Source organism: Triplophysa rosa, linkage group LG23 (genome assembly GCF_024868665.1).
Source record: "Triplophysa rosa linkage group LG23, Trosa_1v2, whole genome shotgun sequence".
Taxonomy (NCBI): domain Eukaryota; kingdom Metazoa; phylum Chordata; class Actinopteri; order Cypriniformes; family Nemacheilidae; genus Triplophysa; species Triplophysa rosa.
The window spans coordinates 4,197,639-4,217,112 of NC_079912.1; the positions used below are offsets into that span (position 1 = coordinate 4,197,639).

The 19,474-nt window shown below is 38.1% G+C and overlaps 2 protein-coding genes across 3 annotated transcripts in view; one reads left to right on the forward strand and one right to left on the reverse strand.

The window, feature by feature from the left end:
• Positions 1-3,493: 3,493 nt before the first annotated feature.
• zgc:56095 (Ferritin, lower subunit-like) lies at positions 3,494-7,935 on the forward strand. 2 transcript variants are annotated; one of them, XM_057322696.1, is made up of 5 exons: positions 3,494-3,921; positions 4,618-4,718; positions 4,963-5,109; positions 5,499-5,624; positions 7,238-7,935. In XM_057322696.1, exons 2-5 carry the CDS (start codon positions 4,620-4,622, stop codon positions 7,385-7,387), a joined length of 522 nt encoding a protein of 173 aa, XP_057178679.1. In that variant the 5' UTR covers positions 3,494-3,921; positions 4,618-4,619; the 3' UTR covers positions 7,388-7,935. The 2 variants fall into 2 exon arrangements, with proteins under 2 accessions (XP_057178679.1, XP_057178680.1); XM_057322697.1 differs by having other exon boundaries at positions 3,495-3,921; positions 4,638-4,718.
• Positions 7,936-8,055: 120 nt separating this feature from the next.
• The window catches only part of rpgrip1 (RPGR interacting protein 1), a 35,166-nt gene continuing 23,747 nt past the window's right edge, over positions 8,056-19,474 (reverse strand). The window contains exons 21-33 of the mRNA XM_057323422.1: positions 17,900-17,926; positions 16,337-16,454; positions 15,644-16,159; positions 15,384-15,535; positions 12,889-13,237; positions 11,677-11,846; positions 11,127-11,492; positions 11,003-11,033; positions 10,823-10,914; positions 10,285-10,474; positions 9,779-9,863; positions 9,544-9,671; positions 8,056-9,464 (exon numbers count right to left, since the gene is read on the reverse strand). Coding sequence (XP_057179405.1) covers positions 9,253-9,464; positions 9,544-9,671; positions 9,779-9,863; positions 10,285-10,474; positions 10,823-10,914; positions 11,003-11,033; positions 11,127-11,492; positions 11,677-11,846; positions 12,889-13,237; positions 15,384-15,535; positions 15,644-16,159; positions 16,337-16,454; positions 17,900-17,926 — 2,436 coding nt within the window. The 3' untranslated portion in view covers positions 8,056-9,252. The remainder of the gene's footprint in view (positions 9,465-9,543; positions 9,672-9,778; positions 9,864-10,284; positions 10,475-10,822; positions 10,915-11,002; positions 11,034-11,126; positions 11,493-11,676; positions 11,847-12,888; positions 13,238-15,383; positions 15,536-15,643; positions 16,160-16,336; positions 16,455-17,899; positions 17,927-19,474) is intronic.

Sequence of the window (19,474 nt, forward strand, 5' to 3'; positions counted from 1 at the left end):
ATAGGAATAACGCTATGGGAATAAACTTGTACTATAAAAATTATTTCAATCATTTTAGATGTTGCATTTATATTTGATGTATTATCAGTGTGCTACTTTAATTGGAGAGACTTGTATGACTTGAAACTGAATACATTGGTCAAATGCAGCTCAACAGATTCTTCCTTACAAACTGGTTGACAAGCCTTCATTACTGTCATTATGATCAACATGCTGTTTATTTTGTCAACTAGCACATTCTATGAATAGGGTACAGATTGGTGTCCCATTTCCTTCTGAAAAACATTGAAGGCACAGTTTTCCTGTTTGGCAGAGATTGAGGAAAGTTAGATAAAACACAGCCTCACCTGAACACACGGCATGGCAACTTCCAGTGCTTTAAAACTTTGTTTGTCAATACATGTGTGTTGGCTGGGAACAAAAACAACACCTTTCATGCAGCTAACACCATGCTTTAATAGTTGAGCTACAGGAGCAACATCATCATGCCAAATCACAATACAACATTCTAATTTTATTATTTGAGATATGAAGGTAATTGTAGAAAATCTAATTGTAAAATTATCATTGTAACAAATTATTAACCGATTTGAATGACAGTTTATTTCTTGTTTATTGGCAAAAATAAACACATCTCTACAAATCAAACATTTTCTAACATGTCTACAATTGTAAAGCTCATATGAATGAAAATAAAATAGGTTATAATATTTCATTTGATCTCCTTATGCCTGCTTTATCTTATACAGAAATACAGATGCATTTCAATTTTCAAAAGTTTCAGATTCTGAAAAAGGTTTTGGGATCAGTACATTGCAACAAAAACATGAAAGCTATCAAACAACAAAACTACATATTAGATTTATAGGTTCTGAAATGGAAAATGTCATATACAACTTACTGTCACATATTTGATTCTTTATTTGACATACATATAAAACTGTTTCGATTAGGTTAAATGTCTTGCAGAACACATACTGTATTATTTACTGTATGTATTTGGTATTGCTACTTCAATTAAATTCTAATTTGTTTCTATAGGGTGTGTATTGCAAAGAAGCTTAAAGCAAGTACGGGCTGTAGAGACATGGATAAAAACTGTACAAAAACAAGAGAATAATAGAAAACAAGAAAATTATGAATGACAAAAAACATATTTAAACACATTAGGAGATGTTCAGTCAAAACTTGTAATGTAAAATTTCAGAGAATGTATTTATTAGCAATACTGCTATTTGACTGCCATTTTTCTGTCTCAAAATAATTTTAAACATATTTTGTTCTACAACTGTGGTTTAGGTAACCGATTAATATTGTGTTCGGTAGGCCTATCTAAAACTCTGTAATTAATACTTAATTTATGTATTTATTGTTTATACTTGTATTATTGTATTATTTGGTTTCTTGATTAAGAGAATATACAGTGCATTGGAAAAATACTTATTTGCCCATTTACAAAGAAATGCAGGGTCTATCATTTTTATGGTAAGTTTATTTTAACTGATAGAACAGAATATCAAAAATCCAGAAAACAACTCATTAGGCCTATATAAAGGTTATGAAGTGATTTGCATTTTGTTGAGTAAAATAAGTATTTGATCCCCGAGCAAAACGTTACTTTGTACTTGGTGGAGAAACCATTGTTGGCCAGCACAGAGGTAAGACGTTTCTTATAGTTGGTCACCAGGTTCTCACACGTGTCAGGAGACACTTTGGTCCACTCCTTTTTTTTGTTGAGTAAATAATGACACTATAGCAACATATATGATAATATTAATAAGGGGTTATAATCAAATGTAGGCTATCTCATGGCAAACCTTTTAAATAGAAAATAGGGAAAAAACACACATTCATAACTTTTAATTTTTCTTGTCATGAATGTATAAATTTAATTGCAATATCAAAATACCTCATTTTAGGGCTGCACAATTATGGCATACTTGTTTATATTATTATTGTAAATGCACCATATGCGCATCCAGTGTGCAAGCACAATAAACGTGTGAAATATACAAGTCTAATTGTTAGTTGCTGGAATAAACTTTTTTAATGCACCGCAACAGCAAGCGGCTTTGCGTGATCCTCCTTATGACCCAAAGTTTGAGAACCTTTGATATAAATGATCATACTGCCAGTTAGCGGGTTGAGACATTTTGGCATGAGATTGCGGGTTCGCACACTCATTTCACAATTAAATAAAATCCATGGTTGGATTTAGTTTGTAATTTGGTTTTATCCTATGAGTCCTAATAAATGCAACCTCAACTATTTCTAAAGTGCTTATTTTATAAAGAACGCCGCTATCTCACATAAAGCAGTCCCTGTATAGAGTGAATAAATGTTTGTCGAGTGATCGATATCCTTTAATTCAGCACCACCGCCATGGACAGCACCTGTTAACGTGGCACGTAGGAAATTAACCTCCTCAAGGCAGTGGTTCCCAAACTGGGGTACGCGCACCCCCGGGGGTACGCCAGGTGACGGAGGGGGTACGTGAACAAAATCCTGAAATCTACTGTTTACTTAATTATAACGCACCTGACAATCAAGGCATGTTTTTCTCACAAGCTGAATATAAAGACGTGCTCCCTCTAGTGTACACACAGCAAAAAAGTAGTCACGTAGTGCCATCCAATCAAAAAATATGCGTCCACTCATGCGTAAGCGCACGTTTTTACGTACCGCATGTGACTTCGCACAAAAATTAGTGACAGACATCTGGATAGCTTTGCATGCAGGGTATCCTGCCTTAGCCGATCGCGCTTTGAAAACATTACTGCCCTTCTCCACAACGTATCTTTGCGAGAGTGGGTTTTCGTAGGGTTTTCAGCACTTGCCCACATAAAGAACAAATATCGACACAGACTCTGCATAGAGAATGATTTGAGACTCAGACTTTCTCTGATACAACCAAACATCACAGAGTTATGCAAGTCATTTCAAGCACATCCATCTCATTAAACAGTGAGTTGTTTATTTATACAAAGTGTATGAGTCATATATCATTTATTGTTTGATAAAAGAAAATTACATGTATTTAAAATGCAGATAAAAAAATGTTTGAGACCACAGTTGTTACTGTAAGAAAGGGGGTACGCAGAATGATGTTAAGTTCCTGGGGGGGGGGGGGTACGCCATTGTAAAAAGTTTGGGAACCACTGTCCTAAGGTATAGTTCGGGAAACACACGTAGAAAAGGTATACCTGTAGTTAAGATATACCTTTAGAGTCTTTGTAGCACGCTAAGAGACAACGTTATGGGAAAAGGCATTTACATTTTACATAAACTAAAGTGACAGGACTAATCTGCGTTCCATACAAGCACAACTAACCTGTGGGAGCTAGAATTCTTGCTGATTGGTTGGGATCAAGTACTTATTTTACTCACTGAAATGCAAATTAATTTATAACCTTTATATACATTTTAAAAAATGTGTCGATATTCTGTCTCTTAACAGTTAAAATAAACACCCCATAAAAATTATAGACCATTTATTTCTTTGTAAGCGGGTGTAACCGGTCCTACTCGCCCCGCGGGCCTCGAAGCGGCTATGGTCCGGATGGGAGACGGGCGCTCTAACGAGGAGGCTAAAGACCGCAGTCTCTAGCGTCTGTCGCTAGAGCGTCTCTGTTGGTCGGGGAGTGAGGTTTTTACACACTGCACAGCTCTTCACTAGCTGGCCTCCGTTACACGGGCAAATTTACAAAGTCAGTAGGGGATCAAATAATTATTTTCCTCACTGTAATCTGCTTGTATCCTCGCCAGTAGATGTCGCTGTATGACATTCGTGAAAACTTCACTTCTGTGAGAAGAATAAAAGCACGCGAATAAGACCGTCGCTGTGTGTTTCAATAGATAAAACGTTTCTTTCTTCTCATAGTACTGCAACCATCTGATCAGCATCAGTGCTGAAAAACAAAGGTGAGTAACAGTTTCTTTTTACATTTTGTAGTCGCTTTAAAGTAAATCTGTGCATATTTATTTTAACTCAATCATCTAAAGTTTTTGTTGGTTCGCATGGTTTTCTCAAACCTTACAGAGTTTTGCGGGACAGTGGCTCTGTTTAGGTTAATAATCGACAGTATATCAAACTAAACAACATTATACAAATATAGAAAGCCTGTGTTATTATAATGAATTTGTGTGTTGTCACTTCTTTTCTACTTTATTGTCGGTGTATGTTTGCAGTCATGTTTTTTTTTTGTACAGTAACTTATCTAACGTTACAGTACATTGAGCCAGTGTTGTTCAAATGTTTGCACACAGAGACCTTTAGACTTTGCTTTCATGGGGAAACATAAATTATGCCAAACGGTCAGTAATAAATTGGAGGAAGTTCATTTATAAAAACACGAGGCAGGTGTTTACAGCAACTTAGGTGTAGCCTGTATTTTATTTTTAAAACACTAATATGGTATTCAGTAAATAGATGTTTGATGAATTATTCGTATTATCTTGCAATAAATCCCATTTAGAGTCCTGTTTAGATTATAAGGTCATTTACAGTTGTTGTTTTTTCTAAAATGCATTATTTTCATCTGTAAAATTCTTAAATTCAAATGTAACTGTACTATTTTACTATGCATGTATTCTGTGTGCATATTTTTCCTTTCTCAGACATGTCTCTTGTCAAGCAGAATTTTCACCAGAATAATGAAGCAAATGTCAACAAACTGATAAACCTCAAACTGTCCGCTTCTTATGTTTATCAGTCTCTGGTGGGTTTCTAATCATCTATATAACCTTTTTATGTATTTACAGTATGTTTATGTTCATATGTGTTCTAAACATTTGTTACGTATGTTTTTGTCTTGACTGTAATTTACGCCTTAACATAATAAAACTTAACATAAATAAAAATAAATACATTTAGCTGTCAAACACTATTAATTTTATGTCTTGCCTGTTACACCAACATGACCCCTCTCTCTCTCTCTCTCTCTCTCTCTCTCTCTCTCATAGGGTATGTATTTTGACAGAGATGATGTGGCTTTGCCAAACTTCTCCAAGTTTTTTCTGGAGCGCTCAGAGAAGGAGAGAGAGCAGGCTGAGAAGCTGCTAGAGTATCAGAACACACGAGGAGGACGAATCCTTTTCCAGAACATCCCAGTCAGTCACCATTACATTGTCATACATGTTTCTTTCCCATTTTGTTACCTTTTTAAAACCCTGTAACCTTTAAACAATTAATTTAATCATAACTTGTACAGATATACTGTATCAAGAACATTTCGATTGATCATTGGCTTACATGAGGGTTTCAGCTTTGTGCAGTTGGTTTTGTTAATAGATCTTACAAAACATTAATAGAGTGGAAAGTTACATAAAAACCTTTAATTCAGCATGTAGAAATGCATATTGTGGCATATGGTATATGCTTGAGTCACATAACTTGCTTTTAGAAACTTTAACTTCTAAAATGTAAAATAAAGAACAAAATTAAAACTATTATTCCTCTTCTCCATTTTTATCTCTATCTTTCTTTTCCTAATTATCAGAAGCCCACCCGTGATGATTGGAAAGGTGGTATGGATGCCATCACTTTCTCTCTGGATTATCAGAAATCTCTCAACAGATCCCTTCTGGAGATCCATCAAGCTGCCGGTGAAAACTCTGACCCTCACGTGAGTAACTCTTCATTTTAACCAGAGGTGGGTAGAGTAGCCAATATCTTTACTCAAGTAAAAGTACAAGTAACTTGAGAAATTGTTACTCAAGTAAAAGTAAAAGTCACTATTTTAAAATTTACTTGAGTAAAAGTAAAAAAGTATGCAATGAAAAAACTACTCAAGTAGCTAGTTACATACTGTAGTTACTTTGTATCTGATTATATAGGCCTACTACATTAAATTAATATTAACGCCAATATTTTAATATTACATTTTAATCAATATTTTTACTTATCATAAGCAGATATCTTTGCAATATACTAGAGAGACTAAAGAATAGACAAACACAGAAGAGACAAGCATTTCTATCAATTTCATCTAGTCCTGATGTCAATGTAGTTTACACAACTTATTTAGAATAACAGACCATGTCAAACTAAAGCATGAACTAAACTCAGAGCATTTCCTTGGATGATCTAGAACATCTGCAGTGCTCTCTTAAATGAAATACACATTTTTGAACAAATTTCATGTGTTCTGGTGTTGTGTCACGTGTGTGAAACGCTCTTACTTGTAAACAAACAGTAAACAGTGAACCACACGCCCATCAACAAGTTTTCTTCCTTCTGTTCTTCAAATGTATATTTCTGCAGGCCCACGTCTCTGTGTCTGACAGGTAACGCGCATGTTGCTGTGTCTGACGAAAAGGTCGCGCGGGTGCGCGCAAATGGCGGGCATTTATCATCGCTGGAAAACAATATGACACATTTGCAGTTTTGATTGTATAGATATAGATTAATATCCACTTCATCCAACGCTCTTTGTGTTCTGCGTGCTCTTAAGTTTCGCGCAACGAGGAGTGAGTAATCCTGCTTCAGATGATTCAGATCGTGCTGCGAACTGAACAAATCATTTGAACTGATTCATTAGCCTATTCAAATGGTTTTGCCCATTGTTCAATTAATGCTTTCAAAAGAATCGACTCAAAAGAATCGACTCAAACGATTCGATCACTCGGGAATGCCCGTAAAAAGAGACGACAACCTTGAAATAAACAATGCGTTTTAAAAAGCATATTTTAAAATGAAGGAACGAAGGAACGTCACGCAATGTAAGTTATGTAACGAAGTAAAAGTACAGATTTTCTATTAGAAATTTACTCAAGTAAGAGTAAAAGTACACACTTTTAATTTTACTTAAAAAGTACATATTTTCCAAAATGTTACTCAAATAAATGTAACGAAGTAAATGTAGCGCGTTACTACCCACCTCTGATTTTAACAACAGTACTTTTTTTAATATTTTAAAATCAGACTGTTTTTGCGTTTGTGTCTGTATTGTCTATTGTATTGATTATTATGTTTTCTGTTTGTGTCAAGCTTACAGTTCAGAGAAAGATCATTATGAATGTTAAATTGTAGTTATAGGCCAATATCATCCAGAATAATTTTTCTGATTATTTGGCTATTGTAATAATTTAACATAAAAAAGCAGCCACAATCTTGTGACACTTTTTTAAAGTTTAAATGTAGCATTTTTTTGTGCCTCAGGTTATAGTACATTGAGTTTTTATCAAGTGTCTCTAGATATCGACAGTGGATTTAGTTAAGGTATTATCTCTCTTTCAGCTGTGTGACTTCCTCGAAAGCCACTTTTTGACTGACAGCCATGAAACCATTAAGCTATTGGGTGACCACGCAGGCATTCTGAAACGTCTTATCTCCTCTGATCCACATGGCAAGATGGCAGAGTATCTGTTTGACAAGCACACTCTGTGATGTGCTCCTCACAAAATACCATTTGCTCACTTCTGATGGTGCTTACGAAAGAATACCTCATAAAACAATAGCTTGAATTTATCAGAGCCGCATGTAAAGGAGTAACAGTTTACTATTTCATTGAGTATTTGAAGATCCATGTTTGACAGAGCCACCAATGTTTTCACGCCACACTTAAACTCGAATGTATGGATAATGCTGTGAAATTTCTGCTGATTCTGAGATGTTTAAGCTGTCTTAACACATACTACTTTTAAAAAAGCATTATACAGTTGGTGCTAACTTCAAGAAGATCATTTAATTTAGGTACCAGCGTACATACGCCTAAAGGGTTTTCAAGAGTGATTTCTACGTGGAACTTCAGTCAGTGTAAGTCTTGACCTCAAATAAAGTTTTTGCAAATTGTGTAACAATATGTGAGTCATTCCAGAGATTTTGTTGTAGTTGATTGTGATTCTTAGTTTAAATTTTTTCAGGTTGTAGAATTGCAACTGTATTGTTTTTGTGAAGATCAAGTTTATCAAAAGATAATAAAGCTAATTGAAATGTTTGGCATTTATTACAGTGGGTGTTGTTTGTCTGCAAGAGCAAATCATAGCTACACATACACAGTAAAAAAAAAGAAAATGGAAAATGTACTGGTAATTTTTCTGCCAGTACTTTATCTGTTTATTTTACAGACTATTCCGTTAATGTAAAACACAATGCAGTGCAAATTTTAATATATGGATGAAACGACTGTAAAAACTTAAAGGAACAGTTCACCCAAAAATGAAAATCCTGTCTTCATTTACTCACTCTCAAGTTGTTCCAAATCTGTATAAATTTCCAAAGTAGGAAAAACTGCTTCATACATGTCTTTGTTCTGCTGAACATAAAGTAAAATATTTTGAAGAATGTAGGAAAGCAAATAGTTCTGGGGCAGTTTTGACTACTGTTGTAATTGTTCCTATAGTCAATGGTGGACAAGAACGGTTTAGTTACAAGCATTCTTCCAAATATCTTTTTCTGTGTTCATCAGAACAAAGAAATTTAGACAGGTTTGGAACAACTCCAGGGTGAGTAAAATTATATTTTTCGGTGAACCCTTAACTACGGCAAATTCCTTCATATTTATACAATATATTGTGGCCTATTTTTACATATTCTTTTTAACGGTGTAAACAAAACTCTTTGTTCCTTGACAGGGAAAATTGCATGACAGGGAATTTAATGATCAAGTATACCTTACGGTTACAGTGATATTGTCTTATTTACACACATTCTCTTCACACATGCACGATAACTGAATACAGTAGCTGTTTAAACAGACACTAAAGGCAGTTATGATTAATGTGATGGCTCTTTGAGGTCACACAGATAAGGGCTTTGTTGTCTCATTGTGTGTGCCTTGGATATGAAACATTTACTGATATTTTGTTTTTGTGCTTTTCGTAAAGTTTGCTAAATGTTCTCATTACAACAGCAAACTAGTCTATAGATGCACTGCCAGGCACCTTGTAAAAACCTTTAATTTACAAAAGGCTGTGAATGCAGATGCATTTGTTTTAGGAAAAATACTACATAATTAAAATGCTTCATTAGAGTTTTCTATATTCTTGAAATTCTGGAAAATGTTTCAGTCTCCTGTTTATGCTAAAAAGGCAGATATTTATATAAGGATAATAAATGAAACAACTCTGTGTGATAACACAGACTTGCCTCATTTATTAGCCTCATATAAATATAAAAACCATTGGCTGGTGACTGACTGAGTCTATGTTAAACTTCTAAAGTGTACGTTAGGGACAGGCTAATGACAGGAAATTTTCTCTTGTGGCTAGACACGGTCAATAAGCAAAATACATTCAGATTCTAGATCTTCATCAAAAATCACTGTCGTCTCCATCAAACTCAAGCACCTTCATCTCGTCGTTTATCTTCATCAGTTCTTCATCTTCTGTGCTGTTTGTCTGTGCTCTTCTGTCACTCTTCTCAATCTGATGATATTCATGATAGATTCCATTCAGAGCCTGTGCAGCCTCTACAGATACTTTCAAGTTTCCCACCACCACCTGCTCCTCATTCACACTGACAACTGAAGAAAAACATATAGAATCAATCATGTTTTTAAAGCCTTACAGTTATTCCTGTTTTTTTCATAGACTGAGACTCACCATTGATTTGCCGTTTAATAACATCATTTCCAGTCAAAAGAAGTTGCCGTAAATCCAAATAGGCAACTCCAACATCTTCACATTCTTCTTGCTCATCCATGGGCTCACTCACTACAGTGAACTTTAACCTAGATGATAAGAGGAATATGTTTATCACTTTTATTATGGACGAGTGAAACAATGTGTTGGGCTGTAGTTGTTATTCTCCATCTGTTCAGTCTGTATCTGTCTTTACCTGCCCTGGTTGGGGTCAGTACCTTCCAGCATTGTGTAGAGATAATGTCTCAGAGGAGCTGCATCTATAGAATCTACATGAATAACTATCAAAGAGGAAAGACACAAACAGCATCATCATCACTAATAGAAATCATAATGCCATGCGTTTCTAGGAGCCCAGTAGATGTCTCGAAGTCAAAGCCCAAAAGCCAAAAAAGTATTTTAAATATAAGCCCATGATGGGTCAGCAGCAGGTATTTTTGTAAGTGGAAGCTGTGTTCCAACTGTTCAAAACTTGAAACAAAATTTATGAACACCTGAAGATATTGCCTTAACCATGCAAATGTCATAATTCAAGTCAAATGTTCCTGCAAAGCAGGTCATGGGTCATACAGGTCATATAGCTGGAATGCACTGTATGTCAAAACCATAAATGTAAAATACAACAGATGTAAAGCTCCATTTTGACTGCTTTGCATCTGTTTTAGACAGCCTAAGGCTACTTTCAATGCCCAATGGCCTCACCTCTCATGAAGTTATAATGAATTTCCTCTCCTTCAGTTGGTTTACGTAAAGACATGGGCGTTTCTGTTGTCTCCATGGGAACGCCTAGCAGGCGGTACTCCACATAGACTTGATGCACTGATTGGTTAAGTGCGACATTGGAGGTTGGGTTAAAAGATAGTGACAGGATTTCCACTCTCAGTATGTCTCCCTGTGAGACACAAAGACAAATGATTGATTTTACAAACATTACATTTGTTTCTTTAAGGCCAGAAACAATTCAGGCTATTTTAGATACGCAGCATAATAAAAACGCACACTTTATTCTCAGCATTGCTGTAAGAGTTGTCTACTGTCATGACGAAGCGACTGGTTAAAGAGATTCTCGTTGAGCAAGTTGATTGAATTATTGAAATAGCTACAACGTGAGAGCACACTTACATGCGTAAAGTACGCATCTGGCCTCTCCAAAGATGATTATTTTTGATATTTTCTATTTCTATAATAATTTCTACATGTTTTCTACTTTAAGATGTTTATTATTTCGCCGTACAATCACCTGTTTATGTGGCTTTGGAGGATGAGGAATTACGATAACATCACTTTCACTTGATTCTCTGGATTCATAAGACTGAAGAATTTCACTTTGAGCTATTTTGAACAAGAAGTAAAAAAAAGTTCAAGCCTGCTGTTTTATAACTTGAGTAATGAATAAGTGCTTTTAAAAATAACTTCTCACATCTATCCTCCATCTTGTCTTCATCATCCTCCTGGAAGTATTACAAACAGAACTTTAAACACATCTTGTTTTGAATCAGTATTTACTTAGGATTGAATGATATTTGACTTGCACCTTTCCTTACCTGTTCTCTTGACTCACTATAATCACTCTTTCGGCTATGAGGGCTGCTTGGCTCTGAGATTGATGGTCTGAAGTCGATAACACGATCAGATTCATGTGACTTAATAGACATGGCAGGAGTCAAGTGAGCCGTCTTTCTGGATGCTTTGTCTGGAATGAGCAATGCTGCAGTGTGGTGGTTTTTCCCCCTTACTGATCTTGATGCTTGAGTTGAAGTATATGAAGGTTTACTGGGATATGACCTCTGCATAGGTGGGATTCGTTTCGGAGCTGGAGATTGAGTGGGTGTCACTGAAACTCTTTCAGATGTCCGTTTAGACACGGATGGGTGAGCCTGAGCAGTTTTGGGTCTATGGGCTGATGGAGGCTGTTGATAACACCACAAACAATGGATCACAGTGTGGAAAAAAGATGAGAGAAATGAGAAATTGTGCTTTAACATTCTGTATGTAGAACTTCTGAACCGAGTTGTATATTTTTATGAATTTTTTTAGCTATTTTGCTTGATTTGCATGAAATACTAATAAAGAGGCAGCAGCAGGACGACTCACACTGGGCTTGGTAGTGGGTCTCTGTGATATTTCAGCCCTCTTTGTCTTTGGTTCTTCTCGTTCTCTTTGTTTTAAGGTTGATTCAGGTGCATAGAAAGGATACTTCCATCTCAGACTGGCTCTCAACATTCCTCTTGGATTGCCGGCAGGGTCTCTAAGAACAAAATCACCTGACAGAGTAACAATTACCCACAAGTTAACCTTTGACCAGGCATTTGTATGATTCGATTTTCAAAACTCATATTTTTTTTAAATTGTAATCCAGTTAATAGTTTAATATTTAACCTAACGTTTTCAAAGATATAGAATGCTGCAGGGATGACATATTTTTGAATGAGTGAGTTAGTTCAGCACTTCCGGTTCAATCGTCCCAACCATTGTTTTTTTTAAGAGGATGTTTGTAAAATGCCTAAAATAATGGGCACAGGTTCAAAATATTTTCACTTTCATTCAAAAACACAACTGTAATACCCTGATCGTGATTCTTTGAAGCATATACCTTAAAAGCATATATCTTAAAAAGGCAGTTTAAGTGGGATTCCACATAATGCCTATACATGTGTGTACTTAATATATTCTATTCACACATATTCATCACACATAAAATTGTAATAGATAATATGAACAAATCTCATAAATGGAATGGAACTATGGAAAAATCCTAATAGCTTTTTGTTGAGGGATCCGGTGTGATGCTAATTGCTGGGTTTGTCCTCAAACACGTCATCCCTGCAGCACTCCATGGATATTGAAGATATATTCAAAAACTGTGTAACTGCAACTTTTTTTAGGGTTCGGTTGTTGTTGTTGTTCTTTTTATATAGCTTGGTAAAAGTAAAGCTCAGCAGAAAAAAAATATTTCTGAGTGCCAGTGTTACAAATGTAGGGACTCGAAAAACCTTATGGTCAAAGGCTTAAGAAATCAACCAGAATAACAGGACTGACAGGATACACTAGAAATGCGAACAAATAGTATAAATATAAAGAAATCAAGTAAGCAAACAAACAAGAGGCAGGTGAGGGTGATCCAGACAGAAGACATGAAATAAAGTGCAGCAGTCACAGGTTGGGCTGGAAAACCACACGATTTAAAACATCCAGCATTGGATGTGGATGAGTGACCCCATCTACAACAATTCAAACACCACTTTTTAATGTGACTCAACTCTTTAAATCCATTTGTCAGACTTGGATCAATTGTGATTTGAATACTTCTGATTGGTCTGCCTGTTGCAAGGGCCCGTAGTGGGATTGGTGTCTTTGCCAGGTACGCAGGAGGCGTCTGTCTTTCGCTGTCATCCAACACATATACCCAAAGGCTGCCCGCATTCAGGTATTCTAATAGATCCATAGTGACAGCTAATGGATATCTCACTGAGTCTTTAAAGACGGGATCTGCACAGCTCTGGATAATGGCTGTGGAGTGAGGTGGTAAGTCATAAAGACGGTAAGTTAGGTAAGCATCAGGAAGCAGTCCTGGCCAGTGTGTCCTGAGACCCACACACCTTTCCAGTACAACCTCCAGCTCATTGGGTATCCCTCCACCGTAGTCAAATATTTCCTGTACACACAGATTGCAAGCTTTTAGCAAATAATGAAATGCAATTAGACATAACTGTAAGAGGATTGGGACACACATATACTGTACATCAACTTTCTATGGAAGACAAGAATTTCCTGAATGTATTTAAGGCTGTTCTTGTCCATGAGATGCCTACAGTGACAAGAAGCTGTTAAAGCCCCAGAATTACCCCAAATAGTCACAGAAGTATTCAATATACAAGTGCTATATCTGAATATACTATGGTCTTCTCAAGCCATACAACAACGTTGTGTGAGGAACAGAACTGAAATTCTTAAAGAACCGAGTTAATTGCATGCCTTTTGGAGCTAGTGTTGGGTAAGTTACTCTGGAAAAAGTAATTACTTTTTCTAATACATAATACTTAATACATAATAAAACATATTCAATTGTGTAATTAAATAAATGACTCTCTCTAAAAAGTATTTAATTACTTATTACTAAATACATCATATATCCTATATTAACCTTGATTAGTTAAGTGAAGGTTAGACATGAAATGTCTCTTTTAAGTCATTTCCAATAAATAATATAACACTACATAAAGTATTCTTATTAACTTATTACACGGCTCATTTGAATGGTTCATTCTGATTGGCCAGTCGCGACATTCCAAGGGTTGTTATTTTCAAATAACATACACTGTATTTTCAAATAACCACCGCTCAAAACTAATAACACCCTGTAACCCGGATGCTGCAAATCATTTTGAGAAGGGCAGTTTAATATTACACAAAAATGTATTATAAATATGTCTTTTAATAACATATATGACATTATATTTACAAATGATTAAACCAATTTGCCTGTTCGTGACGTTTGAACGTCGTTTCTTACTTTAAAACCGAAACTAAATGGCTTTTCCTCGCGGAAGGTCTGCATTCGGTAAAAATGAGCTAATAAAATATTTCAAATTCACATTTTATGTCCAGCTTTTTTCTCATGTGGCAAGTAGCCGTGTAATAAGTGGGATAATGTACAAGCAGCCGGCTATTATCGCGAAATAAGCCCAATGTTTCATTGTGTGTGCCTTGGATATGAAACATTTACTGATATTTTGTTTTTGTGCTTTTCGTAAAGTTTGCTAAATGTTCTCATTACAACAGCAAACTAGTCTATAGACGCACTGCCAGGCACCTTGTAAAAACCTTTAATTAGCAAAAGGCTGTGAATGGGGATTGTCTGTAGATGTTTTTTGTTTTAGGAAAAATACTACATAATTAAAATGCTTCATTAGAGTTTTCTATATTCTTGAAATTCTGGAAAATGTTTCAGTCTCCTGTTTATGCTAAAAAGGCAGATGTTTATATAAGGATAATAAATGAAACAACTCTGTGTGATAACACAGACTTGCCTCATTTATTAGCCTCATATAAATATAAAAACCATTGGCTGGTGACTGACTGAGTCTATGTTAAACTTCTAAAGCGTCGGGTCCTGATCACACTGTCGGGGCTTATTTCTGCAATAACAACCGGCTGCCTGTACATTATCCCTTACTTATCAAAGTATTACAGATGTGAGAAGGATACATTAAAGCATGCATTTTAAAGTTAGACTCTGAATTTTGATGTCAATTCCACTATTGAATATTACACAGTATTTAGTTCAATTACATCAGAAGTACACTGTTAAAATAAATTCTTATGCGACAGAAATGTAGCATAATATAATAGATTTTGTCTGTAAATTACATGGTTTCCACGTTTTTCTTGTAAATTTTCAGTCTTTTCTGTAATTTTACAGTAAATACGTGAAAAATCTGTAAAAACAAAAGCCAGTAAAATTCCATTTTTTTGACAGTATATGTGGAAAATTTGTAAAAAAATCCCCTAAAATTACGTATTTTAAAGTGTAACTGTAATTAAATTGCAGATCAAATAAAAGTATCCCTTTCTAAATTACAGTAACTAATTACTTAGTAGTTACACCCAGCACTGTTTGGGGCTTGTCATATTCCCTGTAAGGTAAAGTACAGCTATGATATTCCGCCAAAGACCTGTTTTTGGAGGAAATACAGTCATATGGGGTTGTATCAACATATAAATAAATACAAGCACCAAATGTTCATATTTACATTAAGATGTTAAAGTTCCCTATTAAAGTGTTGTGGCATTTACTGTACCTCTGGTTCACCAGTAGCCCATTCTGAACCTCTGGTGTGTCTTGCTGCTTCTACACTTCTCATAGTTTTATTCATTAGTGATTCCACCTGTTCCACCTGTGGGTGCAAACATACCCAAAACTCAAGGATCCCTATAACTTCCCCTTCAGCCCCTGCAGAAAAATAAACAATACAGACAGTGTGTAAAATGCGGTGCCAAAACGTATTCCATCACGGGACAAAATGTTCATTAAAGAAACGATGACATTGTTTCTCTTGACCTGTAATGTTGGCTCTGTTTTTCATCCATTCACCTCTCCGCTGTAGCGCGTCCAGTAGAGAGATCCTCGCTCGGCCACGGGTCATGAATCTCACCCCTCCGAGCGCCTGGTGCAGTTCAGCGATAATAAAAGCACCCTGAACCCTGAGCTTCTCCACGTCAAAGGCAGCGAGAGCGTAATGTGACGTGAAGCCATAATTTGGCTGTTCTCCACATATTAATGGTGTTGAGAGGCTCTCAAAATCAAGAAAGCCATACGTGCAAAACGTCACCAGCCCTTGCTGATCTCCTGTGTCTTGTCCCATGAGTCTCAGTCCCAGAAGTGTAAATGTGGCTCCTGTGAAATGGATCTCTAGAAGCGACTCTCCCTCATGCACATGTCTGAATATTGTGTCGTCCTCAGTGGGTTGGACTGAATGTAGCTCTAGTCCTGTCCAGGTGTACTGCAGTGGGATGGTTTGTGGCAGTGTGGTCCGTTTATAGTTTGTAGGACTGTATTGTAACTCCTTGAGCTGAACTAAAATCATTGAGGGAAAAATATGCTGTCATTATAGCTTTTTGAATTATTGAAACTATATTTACACAAATATAGGAGACTTTAGTGGACCAGGGGACTTTAGTGTTAAAATAAAAAAGACTGTTATCAAATGAAAAAGGTATAGTTCATAACAAGCTCTGTTGCCGTTTCACTGACCTTGTAAATTGGTGATTTGAAGAGCTCTGCTTTTCAACAGTTTGTCTTTCTCCCCTGCCCTTCTCTTGTTCTCCTCTCTCTCTCTTTCATGTCTCTCCATAACGGTCTTCATCTCCTTCTGTGAAAGAAACCATTGTTTCGGTGTGTGAAGAGTGTAGTGACTTGTATTACAGTCCTTCACGTGCATTACGCTCTCAGGCGTCCTGTCAGTTGGTAATACCTAGAATTTCAAAATCAAGTGCAGGTGGTAGATCCTTTTCCTATCTAGCGCCTAAACTTTGGAATAGTCTTCCCTGCACTGTCCGGGAGGCAGACACACTCTGTCAGTTTAAATCTAGACTAAAGACGCATCTTTTTAATCTTGCATACACTACTCTTCCATAATATAAATCTTCAGAGGGTTTAGGCTGCATTAGTTAGATCAACCGGAACCAAAAACACAACTGATGTACTTGTTGCATCAAAGAGTACAGAACAGTACTCTACTCTCAGCCAGTCTTGTCTCATTGTTCCAAGGTTACCACAGCGAGCAGGATGCAGTTCATGGCCTGACCTGATGGTAGAGGGAGAATGGGAAGTGGGGACCTGACAAGAGCTGAGATGATAGAGCTGGATAAAGAAGGACGCGGTCTCTTGACATGTCTTCACCACAAAACTTCAAATGCTATTAGATTATTAATGATAATCTTAAACTATAATTTATTTTATTATTAAGTTTATTTATTTTATTTAGCCTTGTTGTGCAAGTTCTCTGGAGCTTGTGCAGAGGCAGCAGCTTTTGCCAGAGGGGAACTGGAATCCCCTGGTTGGGCCTGGGTTCTCCTGAGGTTTTTTTTCTCGATTAGAGTTTTGGGTTCCTCGCCACCGTTTGCATACTGTTTTTGCACTATCTGCCTGACCGGGGGGGCTGCTTTAGAATTTAAAGTTTTACTTAATTAATATTGCATATAGGAATTTATAGTCTGTTATATTTGACCTGTGCTTCTCTCTCCTTTATCCTAAATGTGTGCTCTCACTGAGCGTGTGTGTGTGTGTGCTGTGTGTGTGTGTGTGTGTGTGTGTGTGTGTGTGTGTGTGTGTGTGTGTGTGTGTGCGTACTTGTCTGTGTACGTACGTGTGTGTGTGTGTTGTGTGTGTGTGCGTGCGCATCGTGTGTGTGTGTGTGTCTCTGTGTCTGTGTGTGTTGGTGCGTGTGCGTTTGTGTGTGTGGAGTGTTTTGTGTGTGGGTGTGTCTGTCTTCTGTGTTTTCAACCTTTTCTTGTTTTTGCAGGTACAACTTTGATTGTTTTGCTTGTAGTCAATGTGTCTCAGTGCAGCTGCTTTGTAACAATGAAAATTGTAAAAGCGCTATATAAATAAAGTTGAGTTGAGTTGAGACAAAAGAGTTTACTTTTGATCAAATAAAGCGATCTAACAATGTTGCACCGAAATCATGCATTGGAGATGTGATTAAGTAGATAATAGTCTCGTGTTTCTGGAGCTCTAGCACAGTCTCTGCATATGAGCCTGTAGGCCTCTGATGAATCTTCCAACCTCCTCTCCATTTCAAGAAGTGAATCACACTTGAGTTTCCTTTTTCATTCTGAAGGCCTAAGATTGTCAAGATATGGGCTGAAGGAAGAACCCAAATGCAGGCAGGCAGTGGTGAAGGGGTTAAACAAGATATTTAATTTACAAAAAACACAAAACAAAAACCCACGAGGGGGTGTAAATACAAGAACGAACTAGAGTGCAAACTGGAACAAAACACTTCCCTCGGTGGGGAAAAACAAACTAAACAGAACACGACACAACGTCTTAAATAAGGCAAAGTATATAAACTAACAGAACAGGAACACACTCACAAACTTGAACGGACACGAGGGTAATTCCAAGACGACACACTGGCGATACAGACAAGGCACAACCACCACATGGAACGAAGTACAGTACAGATACAATGACAGAGCACAGGACAATGAAACATGAGGACTATATAAAGGGGAGGAAATCAAGAGGGAACAGGTGTGAGACATGAACTAATCAACAAGCAATAACGAGGGATACAAAAGGGCGGGAACACAGACAAAGACCGGAGAGAGTATCGAAGACCTAAAGGGTCAAAAAGACTCTCTCCACACATAACAAGGGATCCTGCCGTGATTCTGTCCCATAACCAAGATAGACATGACATGATGAGGTAGAATCACGACAGAACCCCCGCCTTAAGGAGCGATATCCTGACGCTCCTCAAGGTGACAAACAGGACAAGACAGACTGACTGTGACAAAGACAAGAACCAACAACATGGTAACAAGATCAGGGGCAGACAAAAGGTGCAAGATCATGGGTTGGGGTGACAAAAAAACAAACAAGGGAGGAGGGGAGGGACCAAACCAGGGCCCATAGGGGCAGTCCATGGGGGTGGGAGAAGTCCCAGTCCCCGGCTGCGCTCGAGGGTGCGTAGTCCTAGGGGATGTAGGAGGAGTCCTGGGGGGACAGTCTTTGGCCCTGGGGTCTCCCAGGGACCGGCTGGAAGGCCGGCTGGGCAGGGCTTGACGCCGGCTGGAAGGCCGGCTGGACAGGGCTTGACGCCGGCTGGAAGGCCGGCTGGACAGGGCTTGACGCCGGCTGGAAGGCCGGCTGGGCAGGGCTTGACGCCGGCTGGATCACCGGACTGGACGCCGGCTGGATCACCGGACTGGACGCCGGCTGGATCACCGGCCTGGACGCCGGCTGGATCACCGGCCTGGACCCATGACTGGACACAAGACTGGACACAGGACTGGACACAAGACTGGACACAAGACTGGACACCGGACTGGACACCGGACTGGACACCGGCTGCACCAGACAGGACATCGGCAGCACCCCCGGGACTGGACGCCGGCTGCACCACCGGACTGGATGCTGGCCGCACCGGACTGGATGCTGGCCGCACCGGACTGGACGCCGGCCGCACCGGACTGGACGCCGGCCGCACCGGACTGGATACCGGCCGCACCGGACTGGATGCCAGCCGCACCGGACTGGATGCCGGCCGCACCGGCGTGGACGCTCCTCCTCGACGCTTCTCCCTCCTTCTCCGCACCACTGGGTCCGTAGCCAACTTAGGCGGAACCATGGGGACCGGAGGGAGTTCTGCGTCGGTGGAGACCG